Genomic DNA, 19836 nt, shown 5'->3' on the forward strand with positions numbered 1-19836 from the left:
GTAGTGGCAGCAAGGCTGAGAAAGAGCATAGTAAGGGTATTACCAGATATTGTGTAGTATGTGTCTGTTTAGCACATTTCTGTTTTGATTGTTCTGTAAACTCCTGTATGTTATATACTTAACAGCTGCGGGTCCATGGACCGTAATAAAGTTTATTATTACTTGATATGAAACAGTTGAGATGAACTATTATTTATTTATTTATTTATTTAATACATTTATATCCCACCCTTCTCACCCCGAAGGGGACTCAGAGCGGCTTAAAAATTAAATTTACATACAATATTATATTATTAGCATAGCACAATACTAGCAATAAATTATTTTGTGTGTGAAAAATCAATTGACCCCTCTAGGCATTTTCAGAATGTAGCCATGTCAAAACTGCTATGTACAAAATCCCCTTGCCTTTTAAACTGATTGCTAATTAAAAATAGTTTTGCGCTCTCTCTCTCTCTCTCTCTCTCTCTTTCTTTCTTTCTTTCTTTCATTCATTCTTTCGGAAAGATGTTATTCTGGAGGTGTTCCACAGCAGTGACTTCTATTGCTAGTCCTGATCTCCCATTGTTATAGCTGACAGTTTTCATCTTGCATCATGTAGCTTAACCTGCCAATCACCTATTGATAAGCAAAGCATACAATGAGCTTTGTTTGGATTTCCTTACTTGTATATTTTTAATTTTAGAATTTCTCTTTCTACAGTACCCATCATCAGTAGCAACCTGTTCTATTTCAGGACATTCTGGATAATAAAAGTAGATTTTCCCATCCTTTAAGATCAGGTCTATCGTTATGCATGTGGGCTTTGGATGTGTGGGGGAGGAGAAGAAGCTAGTGACAGCAGGAAAATAAGTTGCATATCCCAGATCTAGGCTGTGTAGCGAGATGGGCCTTGACATCCGGGCAGATGTGATTTGGAGCATCATGGCACAGTATTAACAGCTGTTTAGTGGTACAGAAAGTTTTAATGACATTTTTAGATACTTTCTTTTTGCACTACCTTAGAATTTTGAGGCTGGGAAAAGACATGGGAATGAACTAGGAGAATGAATGTCCATCTGTTAGTAGTATTTAGGTGAAATAAGCTTCCCTGTTATTTCTGCCTATTGGTTGTTGTATTGTTGAGCAGCAAGAAGCTAGTCAACTCCAACAACTGTATGACAAGCTTTCAGTTACCAAAGACCACTATTCTATCTCTCATTAATCTTGTCTTCACCAGCCCAAGTGTACTTGCTTCCCTAATAGTCCTATGTCTCTTAGCTATGTGCCCCCTAAACTTTCAACAAGATCATTCATTAAAAAATTAATTTAAGACAAATTCTGAAGCATTCCATTGAGGATACTACACCATAAATTGATATTGGTTGAGTACTTACAATCAACAAGTTATGGATCAAGCTAATAGTAATAATATTTTGCTCAGATTTTGCCATCTTACTTGTATGAGAGCATTTTTTTCCAAAAGCCTTTCTGAAATCAAGATAGACTAAATTCACCACTTTCCCATGATCCATTAATCTGGTATATCAATAAATCAACCTATCAATTAAAAAGCTGTAATGACTGATTTGCGATAAAGTGTCACTGACTGTCCATATTGATGCCTGATGTTGTGTAAATGGATCATGAATAAAACAGCCTTATATGGAGCCACACATGGAGATTCAGGGTGGGCTCAAGAAAGTTGGATGCCATCTTTTACTGCCTTTAAATGCATATGGGTAGATAAGTGAATGGAAATTCTATAAAGCAGCACCCTGACAGATACAAATCCTGTTATATTTTCCATAATTTCTGAAGGATTTATCAGAAAATGCAGAATATTTGTCTTTGTAGACTAGTTTTGGGCAAGTTAAAATTTGCTGATTTTCATGTAAGGCAGGGTGCAGATAGGTGAGAGATTTGGTAGTTCAAAACAACACTTATACAAATAGTGCTAGGATTTCCTGCCTTTTGATGTAAAGGAATCAGAATCTGCAGCATTTGGTAAGAGTTTTCTAAACCTAAATCCAGTAAGAAGGTTATAGGCATTGCTTGTTACTTCCTACACTCAGTATGTGCTAATCAGACATTTAATACCTCTTACTAAAGAGGGTTTATGGTAAGAAATGGATAGACACAAGTTCACACACATATACATGCAGCTGCACACACACATTAGTCTTTTACCCTAAAATATCACAAATGAGGAAAATAATATCAGAAACAAAAAATGTTGAAACTGTTTCAGACAATAAAATCACATGAAATTAAGACATTTACATGTTTTCTCTCTCCTTCTGACACAGTGGAGGCCCTTCATTTGGGAACATTAATGGCTGCTCATGGTTATTTCTTTCCTATCTCAGACCATGTTTTAACACTGAAGGATGATGGTACATTTTACCGGTTCCAAGTGAGTATGGTTGCATTCTTTGATTTATTCTTTATACTTTTCATGTTAATAGCAAGAGATTTGGCCATGATAATGTAGTCATTATAAGAGTGGTTCAGGACTAATAGAGGTATGAAATGTCTGAGAAAACAGTGTGATTTGAAGAGCAGGAAGAAGAAGAGTGGAGTTGAATAGGGGGAAGGACTCCTAGACGTTTAATAGATATTGGGGCAGCAATGGCATCACTGAGGTTGGTGTCACCTCCATAGATTTTCCAACAAACTGACATATTGTCACTAAAATACCAGAAAATGTGGCAACATCCGTGACTGTTTAAAAAAATCTGCAATGAAAACAACATGTAATTGTTATCCATGCAGAGGAAACAATGTGATTCCGGACATTGTTGTGCATGGATCATAGTGATAGCTGTGATCAGATTCAAAAAATAAATTGACATATAGTTTTAGCCTTGCAGGTATATTGACAGGATACATATGAACTAGGATTACAAAAAATGTTATTTCTAACTATATAAATTTTTAAAAATAAAAATTTCTACACTGTACTAAAAATGTGTAGAAATGGTATCACTCAATGCTTTAGTTTGCACTCTGTCACCTGCCCAGCTACCATGCCCCCCAGATGGCACTATGAACAGGAAAACATAATGTAAAATTATACCTAGTGTTGTTCATCTAGTTATAGGAAGATGTCTGGGTACATCTCTGCCACCACACCACTCCCAGTTCCTAGTGGCCAATAAGTGGCTGTTTCAGAATGGAGAGATACAACAGCTAAAAGGAGGATTTGGGATGAGGGAAGAGATGTTGTGTAGTTCCACTTGTTTAAACTGTATACTGTGTCTCCGTGCTCCAGGACATTGAATGTATAGTTGTGTCCCATATTCAACCTGAAAACCCAAGGCAAGAGACAGAAAAAGAACAAGGAAGAAGGAAGGAAAACATTTGCTCCAGATAGTGCCCGTGACCATACAGAAGCACAACTTCTATACATGTTTCACTTTTTCAATTAAACAAATATTGTTTTTGTGCATCCAATTGTTAACACTATGTGCACAGCCATATTACAAAAGTAGTCATTGCAACAAGCATTTGACAAAGATGACCATGGAAATGGGAGATATTTTAAACAAATGCACACAATGTGTGTCTGAAGATTGAGAGACAAAAAAGGCCTTTGTGTTGCACAACTCAGGCAGACTTATTTCAGAAGATAGAATCTTTCAGATGGGAGCCTATTTGGGAGTTATAGATCATAGACAGCATTTTGGCAATTCCTTTTTGCACGTAAAACTTTATCATCATATGCAGATGCTTTGATATACAGAATTTTGTTCTCCCTTTGAATAATCCTAGAGGTTGATTAACTCAATTTCTGAGAGTAGTACTGACCAAGCAGTTCTAGCTAGATAATAGTCCAATGTCTACTACATGCTATGTTAGTTTCTAACTTCCCTGAAAACTTGCTTTCCAGCAGTCTTTATAGGCAGGAAATCAAAGCAGCACATAGAAAATATGAAGTTATCTGTCTTATGCTGGGAATTAGTTCCAAAATTCCTAATCTTGTACAGTATAGAAGTGGTGAATGTGGCTGTAGAAAATGAAAACAAACTACTTCTAACTCCTGGTCTTAAGTCACTAAGAGAGTTAGGCTGAATATCCACTTACTTTCACTTTATGCCATTTGAATTTGTCATGCAGATAGTCTTATCACTTCCTTGGAATGCTTAAAGTCAAAAAACAAAACTGATACGTACAGTGTTAATATTCAGCCTTTTCTCACCAAATTTCTCATTTGCTTTTATTTGCAGACCCCCTATTTTTGGCCATCCAATTGTTGGGAGCCGGAAAACACAGATTATGGTCAGTGTGGATCTCTCTTCTCTTTCAGTCCGGAGTCTTGCATTGTATGGATGAAAGTTCATTTAAACCATCTTTGCTCCTTACTAAACCACCCTTGACCTTAATTTCCGAACCCTGGGCAAGAACTGCTAATGCTGAGCTCAAGATTGGCTTTGGTTTACAAAGTTTACTAAGGCAGAGGATAAATCTGCTCATGAGCTGGGAATACAAAAATAGTACTCTTTTTGCCAAATGTTTTGTAAATGCACTGACTCAGAAAGCTAATTCAAAGGTAGTTGGCATTGTTACTTAGGCTGGAACAACAGTAAGCAGCCAGCTGAAAAGTATCGACTGAGAAGTGGTTCGCAGCAGGACAGCAAGACACAACTTTGTACATTTTCCCTGTATCCATCACAGAAATCATTGTCCTCATATGCTAATATCCAGGGATTTGAGTTGCTTAGGTGCAGGTTTTCCCCCTCTTCCAAACACTGATATACCAGTCCCAGGACTTTGGTTCACTCAAAGGCGAACCAAGAATGCATGGTCTGTTGAAATGGAGACACAGGTATACCACAATGTTGGTTTATTGTTTACATAAAAGTGTTAAAAGGAGTGCAGCAATAAAACCTAAAACCTAAAAAGTTATCACATGTCTCTTCATCTTACTTAAGTTGTCACAACCCATTTTCACTGAGTTTGCATGATGAACTAGATGCCAGCTCAATGGACCAAGTTCCTAGGCTGGGTTACACACATCCTCTCAGGACAAAACCACAAGTTTGATTTTTCCTGATCTTTTCAATTATTTCTTTCCCTTGTTCAGAAAAGTCTGACATTTTTATAGCGAAGGGAGAGGAGGTCACTCCATTCTAGGAAAGAAAATCTTATCTCTACAATGTGAGTTGACCTTGGTTGAGAAACTGTAAATACTCCATGACTCATTATTATTATTATTATTATTATTATTATTATTATTATTATTATTATTATTTGCTAAATTTCTGCTTGATAATTAGTAATATTTAAGGTACATCCACCCTAGAATTAATGCAGTTTGGCACTACTTTAATCATCATGGCTCAATGTTATGAAATCACAGGATTTGTAGTTTGGTGAGACAGTCATCAGCTGAGAAGGGTGAAAATTTTGTGAAAGTACAACTCCCATGCTCACATGGCGTTTAGCCATCGTTGTTAAAGGTGTGCCAAACAGAATCAATTCTAAAGAGTATATGCACCCACAATTACTATGTTATACATAGTAACTGTTGCATACGACAAATGTAAGAACTCATCTAAGGACCCCCACTAAATGATGATGATGATGATAATCTTTATTTATATCTCGCCACCATCTCCCCGAAGGGACTCAGGGCAGCTTACAAGGCACTCCAGGGGGCACATATAACAAGCAACAGGTAAAAACTGTACAAAAGTATAAAACAAGTCACATAAAATTATAATAACAACCCCCCGTTAACACATATAGCATAAAATCAAAATAGTACAATTTTAAAACAACAGTAGATAAAACTGCCATCAATTCACAAAGTTCCAAGTGTCAGCTTCATATGGGCCAATTCAGCCTACTCAAGGACAAAGGCCTGTCTGAACATCCATGTTTTCAGGTTGGGGCTAATGTAATCTCTTTTGGGAGGGTATTCCAGAAGCGGGGGCCATCACAGAGAAGGCCCTGTCGTTCCCACCAACCATGCCTGAGACGGTGGTGGGACAAAGAGATGGGCCTCCCCTGTAAATCTCAGAGTCCATGCTGGTTCGTAGAGAGAGATGCAGTCACAAAGATAGGTTGAACCCAAAGTGTATAGGGCTTTAAAGTAAATACAGAATTATTAGGTTACTTCTTGTTACACTGATCAAATATAGCAACCCTATAAATAATTAGTTCCCATATTCCCTTGGCTGTAAGGTGAGGCTTGTATAGCGATATTTGCATGATATTTTGGACTGAAGTCTCTAAATGTTAAATGTGAAATATATTCAATTTATTTCAAAAGGTATTTTAAATGTTTTCCATCACTTAGTGCACTATTGATTTATTGTGTTAGGCTGGGGCTGTTGCTATTCTTTTCCCCAGTTATAATTTCCTAGATTATGTAGCTGAGAGAAAAGGAACACATGGCTTCAGTTAAAGACTTAAGGTCAATCAAGATTTGAGGGTCTATCTTCTGATAAAGTCAAAAATATCTGATAACAAAGCTTTCAGAAATTTTTAAATGTGGTCTTTTAAAAGCTCAGCGTTTCTAAATATTTTCAACAAGTGCAGCATTTAACATATAAAAATCCTGACCTCCAATTAATACAAAAAGAACTACAGAACTGAATAGCAGTAATTTTTAAACTACCCCAGTTGTCACGATACAAATGTGATGTTCCTGCCTTCGGGATATGGAGACTGATGCTCTGCAACAAGACTTTTGGCAAATTAGGCATGTGCTAAAATTGATGGCATTTTAGAGGTCTTTGGATAAGGAGGAATCAAGATACATCACTGTGTTAACTATAGTTGGAAGAATAGTTACAATTCTATGTGCAGTTTTCAGGGAGCAAGGTTCAATGACACTGGCTTCTAAATAAATATGAAAGATTTGCACTAAGACATACCTCCTTCAACCATAAAAGAATGAGCATTTTAACTAATCCGTCTTCAGTGATGATAATGAAGTGAGATATGATTTTGTAAACAAGAACACAGTCAATTATTGTATCCTTCTATTGACTAAAACTAAACTTGTATTAATATTTTCATGCCAAATGATACCATCCACACAGCAGCTTAACACAACTTTAAATGTCACAGCTTCATCCTATGGAATTCTGAGATTAGTTTTTTCAGTCACCAGACCTCTGTGACAGAGAAAGGCAAATACCATAGATAAAAAATTACATAACATTGAATCATGGTGGTTAATGTAATGTCAAATTGCTATAATTCTGTGCGGTGGATACAGCCTATTATAGAAGGCAGATTATTCAGTAGCCCATACATCAAATATAGGTTTCTGAACTAAAAGTGAGTAAAGAATCAATGCAAAAAAAATATCTTTATTAAGAAACATTATGTGTTCAATTAAAAACACCTTTTTTGTACAATTCAGTATGTATACAACCTGTATTAGTATCACTTTTTTAAAGGCTGTGTTCCTATTCTTTTAACACAATGTGCATAAATTAAGCAAGTAACTATGTTCTCATAACTTTACTTCCCATACTAAATTGTTGTGCATCATTATATGGTAGGATTATATTAAAGCAGGAATGGCGAATTTTGACCTGGCAGAACTACATTTCATTTCCTAATATTCCTGGTTGGGTGGGAGTTCCAGTTCATAGATCCATTCAATGGGTGGAGATAAAAATTGTTCTAGTTCTTAACTCTGTTGATGGATCAGATACAAGACCTGGATTTCTTAGCTCTTCAGTCCAGAAAGGCAGTCCTTTCTGTAGGGCTGGACTGGGGATTGGTGGGCCAGATAGATTTCTTCTGTAGTACAGTTTGCTGATCCCTGAGGAAGTGCATGCTATTGAAGGGAATGAACAGTGTATGTGTTAATGGGCAACTGAAAACACAATTAATTCTACAACTAAAGAATGAAATATTCCTGAAACTATACAGGATAGGTTTCTTTTCCACAAGTTGCATATTCTTAATAAGGAAGAATAAAATTGTGGGAAATTAATACCATTTGTAGTAATTAATTTAGAACATTAAAAGGGTGAAGAATACCAGTGGTATAGAACATCACTGCTGTTTGCATAATAGTTCAGGATTCAGAGCGGGAAGTGTATTGACAGCTGGAATTTTTGATTACATCTACTGGAAGCAATCTATTCTAGGGAAGTATAGATCCTGAAAAATCTACACCAGGCCTGCACAATCATATAATCATCAAACTTTATTTCTAGACCGTCCTCTCTCCCAGAAGGGACTCAGGGCAGTTTACACACAGAAAAAAAGGCAAACATTCAATGTCCAAAATAATACATACACATTAAAAATCAAAGTAATACATAACAATAACAATGAACCTATAGCCAAAGTATTTAAACAGTATAAATAATCCAATATACATAAAACCAATAACTTGACAATTAAAATACATTAAAATAGCTGTTATAGATGTTTACCTAAAATATGTCATAGCTGCCATGAGATAATCTGATAGAATCAATTTAAAGTGTCCTAGTCCTCCTCCTCTCCATATGTTAAAGTACATAAGTGCATTTTCAAGAGTTTTTGTTTTAAGGAGAGGAGTGTAGGGGCTGTTTTTATTTCTTTATGGAGGGGCCAAAATTATGTATTCTAAGCCTTTTGAGATTGCAAATACGTTTTTAGAACCTCACTTTCCACATGAGATATAATTAATGATTAAGCAGGATTGTTGTGTGCCTTTGAGTTGTTTCAGACTTGGGATGAAACTATCATAGAGTTTTCTTGTCAAAATTCTTCAAAGGGAATTTACTTTTGACTTCCTCTGAGGTTGAGTGAGGTTGAGCCATAGTCCAGGTTCAAATGAACACACCACATTTTCTGAATTCTGAAATCCTTTCCTTCTGTTTCCTACCTACCATTCTTTCTTCCTTTTCTCCCTCCCTCCCTCCCCCTTCCCTCTTTTCCCCCTTTTTTCCACCTTTTCCTTTTCTCTCTACTTCATTTCCTCTTTCCCTTCACTCATTCCTTGCCCCCTCCCTCCCTCTCTTCCTTTCCCTTCCCTCCCAGTGGCAGCAGGTACACAAAGGTGGTAGCAGGGATAGTGGCGGCGGTGTAGTTATGCCTTAGGGAACCAATATGATGCAGTAATTTGAGGAACAGGCTGCACCTCTGGACAGCAGTATTCAAATTCCATGCTCAGCAATAGAAACCAAGCTAGGCATCCATAGGCCAGTTTCTCTTAGTCTCATAGGAAAGGCAAAAGCATTTCTTCTCTAAACAAATCTCGCCAAGAAAACACTGCAGTATGTTTTCCTTAGGGTCATTGTTAGTTAGAGTCAGCTTGAAGACATACAAGTTCTGCTTATGCCACAGCATACAAAATCTTTTAAACATTTTTTTTTGGGGGGGGGTGGGGGGAGAATCTAACTGCACCTTTACTACCATCTTATTTTAGAATGAGCTTTCATGGATTTCAGTCCATTTCTTCAGAGGCTCTGAAGGAGTTAGTATCAAATCTCAGAGTTACATAGTTGAGGTGGTGAGATTAGAACAATAATAGGATATTTTTATGTATGCCTAATTACACTATGTAACACAACTTTGGTTCCTCATTTATAAATGTCTTTTTCTAATTGGTTCTCTCATAAAAACATGGGAAAAGTTTACGAAACTACAAAAACTTTGTTTTTGCTGGCTAACCTGTAGCACATTTTGTTTTAGTTTTTCAGTGAAGATCTCATAGGGTCTCAACCAATTCAATATAGTTTGTGGCAGCCACAAAAACAAAGTTTCTGGAGCATAACTACTTTCAAAGTAAGTATTATTTATTTATTTATTTGTTTACATCATTTTTACCCCACCTTTCTCCCCAGGGGGGACTCAAGGCAGCTTACAATAAATAGGCAAAAATTCAATTCCTAAAAACAGTGTACAAAACAACAATTCATATAAAAGCAGATACCATTACAAAATAAAATCACATTATATAAAATTTTAAACATATCCAAGGTTAAAATCCATTCATCCAGAATCCTCAACATAAGTCTTGGTACAGGTCATGTGAAGTCCATGTTCTCATTCATTAAAAGCTTGCGTGCACAACCATGTCTTTAAGGCTTTCCTGAAGCCTAGGAGAGTTGGTATCTGCCGTATGTTGCTGGGGAGGGTGTTCCACAGCTGAGGAACCACCACCAAGAAGGCCCTGTCCCCTGTTCCCACCAGCTGTACCTGCGAGGCTGGTGGGACCGAAAGCAGGGCCTCCCCCGATGATCTAAGAGTTCTGGAAGGCTCATAGGGGGAGATCCGTTTGGACAGGTAAGATGGGCCAGAACCGTTTAGGGCTTTGTAGGTCAAAACCAGCACTTTGAATTGGGCTCGGTAGCATATCGGCAGCCAGTGGAGCTGGCTTAACAAGGGGGTAGTACGCTCCCTGTAAGCCTCTCCGGTTATTAATCTGGCTGCCGCCCATTGTACTAGTTGGAGCTTCCAGGCCATCTTCAAAGGCAGCCCCACGTAGAGCGCGTTGCAGTAATCCAAACAGGATGTAACCAGAGCGTGGACCACCGTGGCCAAGTCAGACTTCCCAAGGTTCAGGCGCAGCTGGTGCACAAGTCTTAGTTGTGTAAATGCTCCCCTGGCCACCGCTGAGACCTGGGGTTCCAGGCTCAGCGATGATTCCAGGAGAACACCTAGACTGTGGACCTGTGTCTTCAGGGGGAGTGTGACCCCGTCCAACACAGGTTGTAACCCTATACCCTGTTCGGCCCTATGACTGATCAGGAGGACCTCTGTCTTGTCTGGATTCAATTTCAATTTGTTCGCCCTGATCCAGTCCGACACAGGGTCCAGACACCGGTTCAGGACCTGAACAGCCTCCTTAGTGATAGGTGGGAAGGAGTGACAGAGCAGGACATCATCTGCATACAGATGACACCGCACCCCAAAACTCCTGATGATGTCTCCCAGCGGCTTCATGTATATGTTGAACAACATGGGGGACAGCACTGAACCCTGCGGGACCCCACAAGTCAATGGTTGTGAGGACGAGCAGGTGTCCCCCAGTAACACTATCTGGGAACGACCCTCCTGAAAGGACCGGAGTCACTGTAAAACAGTACCTCCAAGTCCCATTCCAGCAAGGCACCCCAGAAGGATACCGTGATCGACGGTATCGAAGGCCGCTGAGAGGTCCAGCAGAACCAGCAGGGACACACTCCCCCTGTCTAGCTCCCGGCGAAGATCATTGACTAAAGTGACCAAGGCTGTCTCGGTACCATGTCCCGTCCTGAAGCCAGACAGTGCCGGATCTAGATCATCAGTATCTCCCTAGAATGCCTGGAGTTGTGCAGCCACCACACATTCCACGACCTTGCCCAAAAAGTACCACACAATTAAACAGGAAATTACACTTTCAAACCACAAACAGAATTTTTTCCAATTTTGTTACATAGTGTTGTGAGCAGCGAGCAAAGGCCGATACTTTTAATAAGACTGGGATGATTGCATCAAAAAAAGCATCTGAAGATGTTATCTTCCTGTTATTTTGATGAGGTGGGATACAAAATCTGGTAGATAAAATAACTTAAGAGGAATTTCCCCTCTCCTATGTGCTCTCCATGAGAGTATGATCTAGTTTTATCAACAATTGACTAGTTTGGACTCTTTCTATTGAAATATGTAGGTTTCATATAAAATACTGCAGATGTGAAGTCAGGTATAATTGTTCCACTTTTTCCTGGTTTGAAATCTCCTTTTTTTGTTCAAAAAGGAAAGCTAGACCCAAAACAAACATGAGCTTTCAATTGGGTTGATGATGCAAGTATGTTGCCAAGGGAACAAAAACATAGCCAAATAAGAACCTGACTTTTAAGGACTTTTATGCTCGATTATATTTGTATTCTGTTCCTAAGAACGGAACAAAGAAGTCTTCTCTTGGATCTATAATTCTTGAGAGGATTTCTCAGTAACAGACACTTTGCATTCTGGTAGGCACAATCTTGCTTTCTTTTTATCAATTTATTGGTCCAGTGTAATAGGTACATTATGAATTCTGTATGAATATTTATTTCACAGGACAGTTACTCTGACTGAGATACAGCACAACTAATTTTGCACTGCCCTTCTCTTTCCACGCCTTGGGAAGTGCCCCTATGGCCATTAAATGGCTGTGGATGGTGATGTCCAAGCTTAGGAGACTACATTTTGTCTGTGCCACAGCTTGTTAGGGAAGCCGAATGGGTTTATGGTTCTTCTTTCTCTTTGGAAAACTACAGCAGAGATGAGAAGATGACATTTTATTTTAAAAATCAGCCAGGGGCTGAATCAAGGGGGAAATAAACAAAAGTATGTTGATGTGTTGAAAGGAAGCAAATGCCAACACAGTCACGCTGATTGTGATATTATTTTCTCTCTAGTTTTTATATTATCTCCTGGTTAATATAATGTAAGCCATACACTTATGTAAGCTTTCTGATTAGATTTATGCTCTTTGCAATCTGTCTCTAATTTCCACATGGTGCTCTAATCAGCTCTAATCACTTATAAAACAGACAGGATAGAAACCTATTATTGTTTGTTTTACAGGGTGGCAATCACATTGATTATAACAATCATGTTAAATATGCAACCCAAAGAATAAGCCTAGGTACAGGCCAGTCTCCCAGGAGTTAAAATTATAAATAACAGCTAGAATATTAAAACTACCTTTCTAAATCCAGCTGTGTTCTCTGGGCAACTAATTCCATGCATCAATGAACATCCTCAAAAGAAGGTATCTCTCCTGATCTGTTTTGAACCATTGTAGTTTAACATGCGGATCTCACTTTCTGGATTAGGGCCCATGGCTAACATCTAATGTAGTTCAGTAAATTGGTGACTAATCCAATTAAATGCTCTATTTTGACTGAATCTTCATTAACTCACAATGATTTCATTGTCACGTTGATTTCAATAGATTGGGGCCATCATAGATTCTAAGAGTCTAAGCACACTGTGTTGCCAAGGAGCTACATCCTATTATTTTTTTACCATGAAGATTATCTTTTATTAGCTTTCTTATCAGCTTCCATTAGTTTCAGCTTGAACAAATAGGTCTGAAAAAAGAGTTCTTCCCAACTTAAAGGGTTTATGAACAGAGTCTGATGGCTGTTGAATAACATAGTGCTGAGATTTATTGTGGCTTGGAAGCCCAGAGTTCCACACTAAACAAGCTACTAATATTTCTATTTAACTTTTTGTTATTCAGACTTTTAATTTTTTTGAAAAATATAGAAAAACGGTAATAGAGCAACAAAAAGGCAATTGTTGGAGAGTTAAACATGGGGATAAAAATTACCAGGTGACCTTAGGCATGTCACACTTTTCAGTCTCAGGAGTGGCAAAGGCAAACCTATTCTGAACAAATTCCATGAAAACCCATGATAGCTTTGCCTTGAAGTTTCACAAGTCAAAACAACTTGAAGGCACAAAACAACAATACACTTTCCCCAAATTATTTATGTCACTTTTGTTTTTTTATATTTTGTCTGTTACTTTACCAGTGTGGAACATATCAGGAGGCAGGGAAGAGGTTGAAAGGGGCTCAATAGTCCCTCAGCTGCGTCATTGGGTTTGGTGTCTCACACACACCTTCCATGAGACCATGAGTTTCCATTTAGTCTGGACTGAGCTTCTGTCTATTGGGCCCCAATTGCATTGAACTGGATTATATGAGTCCACACTGCCATATAAACTGAATTCTAAAACCGCAGAATTATATGACAGTGTAGATGTGGGCTTGGATGTTATCTAGAAGCACAGTTGGGAAACTATAGCATGTGTAAGGATAGATAAGTTTTCTTCGCTTAGCAGAAGAGAAGATCTAATCATTAGTTTATATTTCAGGCACAATACAGTTTATCAGCAGAATATCTAAGCCTGTTGGCACAACATCATAAAAATCTTCTCTATTTGTAAAACTAACTTACATTTGGTCTTCCACTGTGGGTATGAACATTTCATGTTACCGAGGAAAGAAATTCAAGCAGACTTCATGCATTTATTTTATTTCCAAAATGCCCATCAAGAAAAAGGTTCTCTGGACACTTCACTTAGGCTACCAACAATTTTAAATAGATTCACATTCAAGCGCCATTTGTTTCACTTCTCATTTATTACATATGTTTGTTTTTCTTCTTTTATAATATTAAAAAGGCAAAAGACATAAACAGATGAATACTCTGAAAGAAATAAACAAATTAATGCTTTGAATGCATTGCTTCTTAAATAGCTGAATCACTATACATTACACATAAAACAGTAGCACTTACGAGCCTTAGAGATCTGGGATTTCAAAATCATTAACCATTATAGGGCCACAGTTCGTATCAGGGACTAAATATCCTAAATATCTTAAATATCCTTAATGAATATCAGGTTATATTTTAGAGGAAGGAAGTGGCAATGAATATCCTTTGCCTCGGAAAATCCAATAGAATTAATGTGATCATATGTTTACAGGAAACTTGAAGGCACATGCACACACATATAGCTCATATCCATCTATGTTTAGGAGTAGGGTATTTTTTCTCACACATACATGGCAAAAAGCAAAGTGAATATAAAAATCCCCAGCCTACTCAAATGTACATTCAAGAAGAGACAAAGAGTTATTAAATTATTGCTATTGTGAAACATAGCCCTGGTCTGGATTAACTTTTCCCCTTAAAGCTAAAACAGCAGATGGAGGCGCAATGGTCAGAAATTTTTGATTGATTGGAATTCATATAAGCCTTAAGATCATGATGTCTGGAGATCAGATAGCATCTGAGATAGTAAGAAATGATTGATTATTTTTTGTGTTCCAGCGGTTTACCTCTGCAAGCGAACAATGCAAAACAAAGCACGGCTTGAGCTAGCAGACTATGAAGCAGTAAGTACCTGGGGCCTTTCCTAGAACTGAGATGTCAAATGAGTGAGACTCTGAAAATGGTAGAGTGCAGGGATAAAAACCACAGCGCTGTTTAAAACACACAGACACTCACAATCCTGTTTATGAAAATAATAAATTTAGGAACTTTAACTCGTTTGGACATCTACTGAAACTGATACTTGAGTCTCAGGATTTTGAAATTCTTGAGCAACAAAGAACTGCAATACATGCAGCATTACGTTGTTCTATGAATAGAGAAGGGAGCAGTGGAAAAAATGGGAACAATTTAATTTTGACCGTTGCAGAGATATAGTAGCATCTTGATTCCTTAGTAACTGTTCAGATTCAGCTCCAAGGTTTCTCTTTGCATCAGTAGTGGATCCCTGTTTTGTCTTATGGAAGCGCTGAATCAAAAAAGTTGCATCATAGGACAAAATTGGCATCAATGCAAATTATATTTTCAAAGTGTAGAGCAGATTAGATGGAGTTTGCCCTCTTACTATACATGAAATAATGTTTGAATGCATACATTGACCTAATGCCAACTCCTTACCCTTGTGCTTAGAAATTACTGTTGTAATCTGTTATCACTTTTAGTTAGTGCAGTGGTTCTCAACCTGTGGGTCCCCAGACGTTTTGGCCTTCACCTCCCAGAAATCCTAACAGCTGGTAAACTGGCTGGGATTTCTGGGAGTTGTAGGTCAAAACACCTGGGGACCCAGAGGTTGAGAACCACTGAGTTAGTGTAAGTTTACATATACTTAGCTAAGTAGTATAAATGTTAAGAAACCCCATTAGTGAATGTGAAGCTGCATATTAGGATACCAGCAAAAAGTCTTGATGCATATCAGGATCAATATTCTTTGCTGCACGATGAGCAGTGGACACTTTTCTACACAATGAGCATCGGGCACTTTGCTGGCTCTACAGTAGTCCCCTACTGGACATGGGTAGTATGAAACCACGCAATTCTACTATGTAAATCCACTTACAAAGATTAAGACCCCAACATAATTCTGGGAAATACCTTTCAATGCAAAAAATATTACTTAAAAGCATTACGATGGTCTTTATAAAGAATTTCCTACTATTCTGCAATACTAAATACAGCAGAATATTTCCTTAGTATTTGGCTACACTTCCACCAAGATTTCTAGCACCAGTTTTATGCCTGATTCACTTTAGCTGGTTAAGAGGAGACTTGCAATGAAATCCTATGCATGCTTTATTCAGAAGTAAGTCCTGCTGTGTTCAGTAGGCACTTACTGCCAGGTAAGTATGCACAGAATTTCAGTGAAAATGAGCAGGCTGATGTTCTATTTTTGGTTTATCAAGCTAAATGCAGAAGGGCATTGTCAATACCTGGTGCTTTCTATACTACACTGTTAATTTTACAAGTTTTCCCACATGTCATTCCACAATCTAAAAAAGCTGCATTTATTTATATACAGTTTTTTTTTCTTAGAAAAGCCTTGGTATGCTTGAAACCAGAGAAGCATAGAAGTGCTGAATATGTCTTGGAAGTGGAACAATAAGTGAAAACAACATGTACATTTTGGTTTTTAATTGTAGAGATGATCTGTGGGAAAAGCCACTGTTGACACTTACTCAGCTATCCTTGTCAATATGGAGGTTCCATTGTCCATAGAGAACTTTCCCATAAGCAGAAAGAACACCCCATCCAATTAATTGGGTTGAAAAGGTAGGAGGTTCAGTATGTGAAATGGAATGGAAAGGGAACGGCAAATACAAGGGTCTTCAGAATGGGACATTTCTGTGAACAAAGGCCCTAGGGGTCCTATTAAAACCCATCAATAGAAATCTTTTCTTATCTAAAGACAGAGTAATTTAAGTCTATACAAACAAAACAAGTTCAGATGAATTCATTTTGGGAAGATTTGAAGTTCTTCAAGGCTCCCTTCCAAAGCTCTCTTCCCTATTTCATTAAATGTGACATCTAAAAACGAATGAACACCCACTCCTTCACGTAATCAGCAAACAACTTGCATAGACCATAGCAGGAGTATATAATGTGGATCAGTGATAATGTCAAGTTACAGCAACTCGATGGAACAATTTCTCTGAAAAGCCAGTAGGGAATTTTGAAAAAGCTTCCCTAGAAACTTGCTAATATGTGGTATGTTTTCAGGAGAGCTTGGCCAGGTTACAGCGAGCATTTGCACGGAAATGGGAGTTTATTTTTATGCAAGCAGAAGCACAAGCAAAGTGAGTTCAATTGATGTTTTGTTGCTGGATTTGTCACCTGCTTTCTTAAAAGGTATTTCAATTTACATCTTTTATGTTACATATTTACCTCATCATCAACAGAGTGGACAAGAAAAGGGACAAGATAGAGAGGAAAATCCTTGATAGCCAGGAGAGAGCATTTTGGGATGTGCATCGACCAGTGGTATGTCAATTAATGAATCTTTTAAAGCAATTTAAGAGTTGGGTTATTCTATATAGGATCATCAGCTAGTACTGTACAGGTTGGAACATTTCTCATTGAAAATTATGAAATCCAAAATATTCCAAAAGATGAAATTAACCCCATGAATGGCTGCAGTAGTGACACTTTTGCCATAGATAGATAGATAGATAGATAGATAGATAGATAAATAGATAGAGAGTGTGTGTATATGACACATAAATCAATTTTGGGTATACACCTGGGTCTCCTCTCCAAGGTATCTCTTTATGTATATGTACATGTTTCATAATCTAAAAAGCTCAAGTTCTGAAATACTTTTGGTCACAAGTATTTTGGCTAAGGGAGACTTCACTTGTAACTACAGGCAGTCCCTAGATTTCATACAAGATAGGTTCTGTAGTTAAATTTGTATGTAAGTCAGAAGGTACATTTTTAGTGTAACCTGAGCCATTTCTTTCTGTTTCAGATAGTATGGAGAAATGTTAACACTCATTTAACATCATTGTTTCCAAATTGTTCAAAATCCAGTTGTCACGTGGACAGAAAATGAAATCTTCTGAGCAACCCCATCCAACCCCATCCATGTCCAGCCAGGGAAAGGGAGCTTGTTGGCTGCCCCAGGGGAGGGGGGTTGGTGCTCCCCTTTCCTGCAGCTGTGCATGAGGGGTGAGCCAAGGCTCTAGTGAAGGGCAAGGGAGGATAGCAAATTGACTTGCCTTAAGCCACAGCTGTGGAGAAAGGGACAGCGAGACTGCTCACAAGCTCCCTGGTCTTCCTAGGGAGGGAGTTTCAGAATAGCCACCAAAAACTCTTTCTCCTCTGGCGCTACCAAAGCAGCTAAAGAGAGTGTTGGGATAGAGGACTTCATCACACTGAGCTAGGAAAAATGTTGGAAAGTGAGGGAAATCATCTTCTTTGTGCATAGAATCATCTTCTTTGCGTGGGATTCCATTTTTAAAGATGGAGTATTTACTTACCTCCATCACACAGAATTGCCTCCTACCGCCTCTACCTCAACCATTCATAGACAGAAGGCAGACGCCACTTCTCTGGGCTCATCTCTTTACTCTCAAGGAGACATGGGGCGTCATTCTTAAGGCAGGTGCCACTTATCTGGGCACCTCTCCTTTCCCTTCCAATCTGTCATGCAGGTTTATCCAAATAAAATTAAAGTATACAGTTAATATCTACAAACATGGCAGACATTAGTCTCGTTCCAAACTTTTGATATGGTTATCTTACATAACAGTGAAGCACGTGGCTATGTGTCAAGAGTCTTTTCTCTGCATAAGGTATATAAGCACAGTGGATTTCCTGGTGTGCTCATGTCATGCACAGTATGTTTTAGAAATTTTGTGGCTTCAGGATACTATAATCTGCTACACATCTTATTATGTTTCTGTATTTTGAGGAATACAAATAGCATCATTTCAGCAGAAAATTAGCCAGAGCCAAGTGGAATTGGTTGTTATTGTATATTGTTTTACAAATTTCAGTTGATCACAGGGAATAGTGGTCGCTTATACCTTGTCCAAAATACTTGAGACTAGTATTATTTTGGAATTGTTTTTATTTATTTATTTAGGAATTTTCATATATGTACATACTGAGATATTTTGGAGGTGTAACACAAGTCTAAATACAACATTCATTAACATTTGATATATGAGTATATCTAATATATGCAGTCTTAAGGAGCCTCCAGTGGCTCAGTGTGTTAAAGCGCTGAGCTGCTGAACTTGCAGACCAAAAGGTCCCAGGTTTAAACCCGGGGAGTGAGCACCCGCTGTTAGCTCCAGCTTCTGCCACCGCTCTGGTGGAAAGGTAACGGCATTCTATGCAGTCATGCCGGCCACATGACCTTGGAGGTGTCTACGGACAATGCCAGCTCTTTGGCTTAGAAATGGAGATGAGCACCAACCCCCAGAGTCGGATACGACTAGACTTAACGTCAGGGGAAACATTTACCTTTTTTAAAGGTAATTTTATACAATATTTATAATAAATTTATGCATTAAAAATTGTGTTCACTGGATTGTCAGAAAGCTAAAGGGCTGTAGACTGCCACAGTTCCTTGTTTTACTTGCTTTATATAAATAAGTGGAATGTTATTATACTCTCTGATGTTAGAGAAATACAATCTGCTGTCTTATCTGTTCTCAATTTGTCATAGAAACAAAATAAATTTTGTTCATCACAAGAAAAAGAGTAAATGTGTCACTATCTTGTCTACCCATTTGGATATTTTTTTGATTTTGAAAGATTTGGGGATTCTAGATAATTTATGTTCAACTTGTAGTAAGTTTGTAAATCATGTTCAGAATAGTTCACCTCACTTTCTGCCCTTATGATACTTTTTAGGCTGACTTTTTAGTTCTTACCTATTTAATTGTTTTGTTTTGTTTTTGAGATGAGCAAAGCTAGATGGTGGGGTGGAGTAAGCTGGTGTGGAAACGGCTGGAGTGGTAATCTCACCCAGACTACATATCCTAGCTTCCACAGGATGATAACATTGCAACCTCAACCCCTTGAAACTCAGATTGCTTCCAAACTAGCTACAAAGGCTGACAAGAATATGGACAGG

The 19836-nt window shown here is 38.1% G+C and overlaps 1 protein-coding gene across 8 annotated transcripts in view; it reads left to right on the top strand.

The window, feature by feature from the left end:
* rgs7 (regulator of G protein signaling 7) overlaps window positions 1-19836 on the top strand; it is a 204919-nt gene that overhangs the window by 154072 nt on the left and 31011 nt on the right. For all 8 annotated transcript variants that reach the window (XM_062975075.1, XM_062975078.1, XM_062975079.1 and 5 more), the window contains 5 exons: window positions 2289-2395; window positions 4209-4260; window positions 14757-14821; window positions 16971-17047; window positions 17150-17231. In XM_062975075.1, the coding sequence (XP_062831145.1) occupies window positions 2289-2395; window positions 4209-4260; window positions 14757-14821; window positions 16971-17047; window positions 17150-17231 (383 nt within the window). The remainder of the gene's footprint in view (window positions 1-2288; window positions 2396-4208; window positions 4261-14756; window positions 14822-16970; window positions 17048-17149; window positions 17232-19836) is intronic.

The sequence above is a fragment of the Anolis carolinensis genome, chromosome 1, assembly GCF_035594765.1.
Source record: "Anolis carolinensis isolate JA03-04 chromosome 1, rAnoCar3.1.pri, whole genome shotgun sequence".
NCBI classification, from domain to species: Eukaryota; Metazoa; Chordata; class Lepidosauria; order Squamata; family Dactyloidae; genus Anolis; species Anolis carolinensis.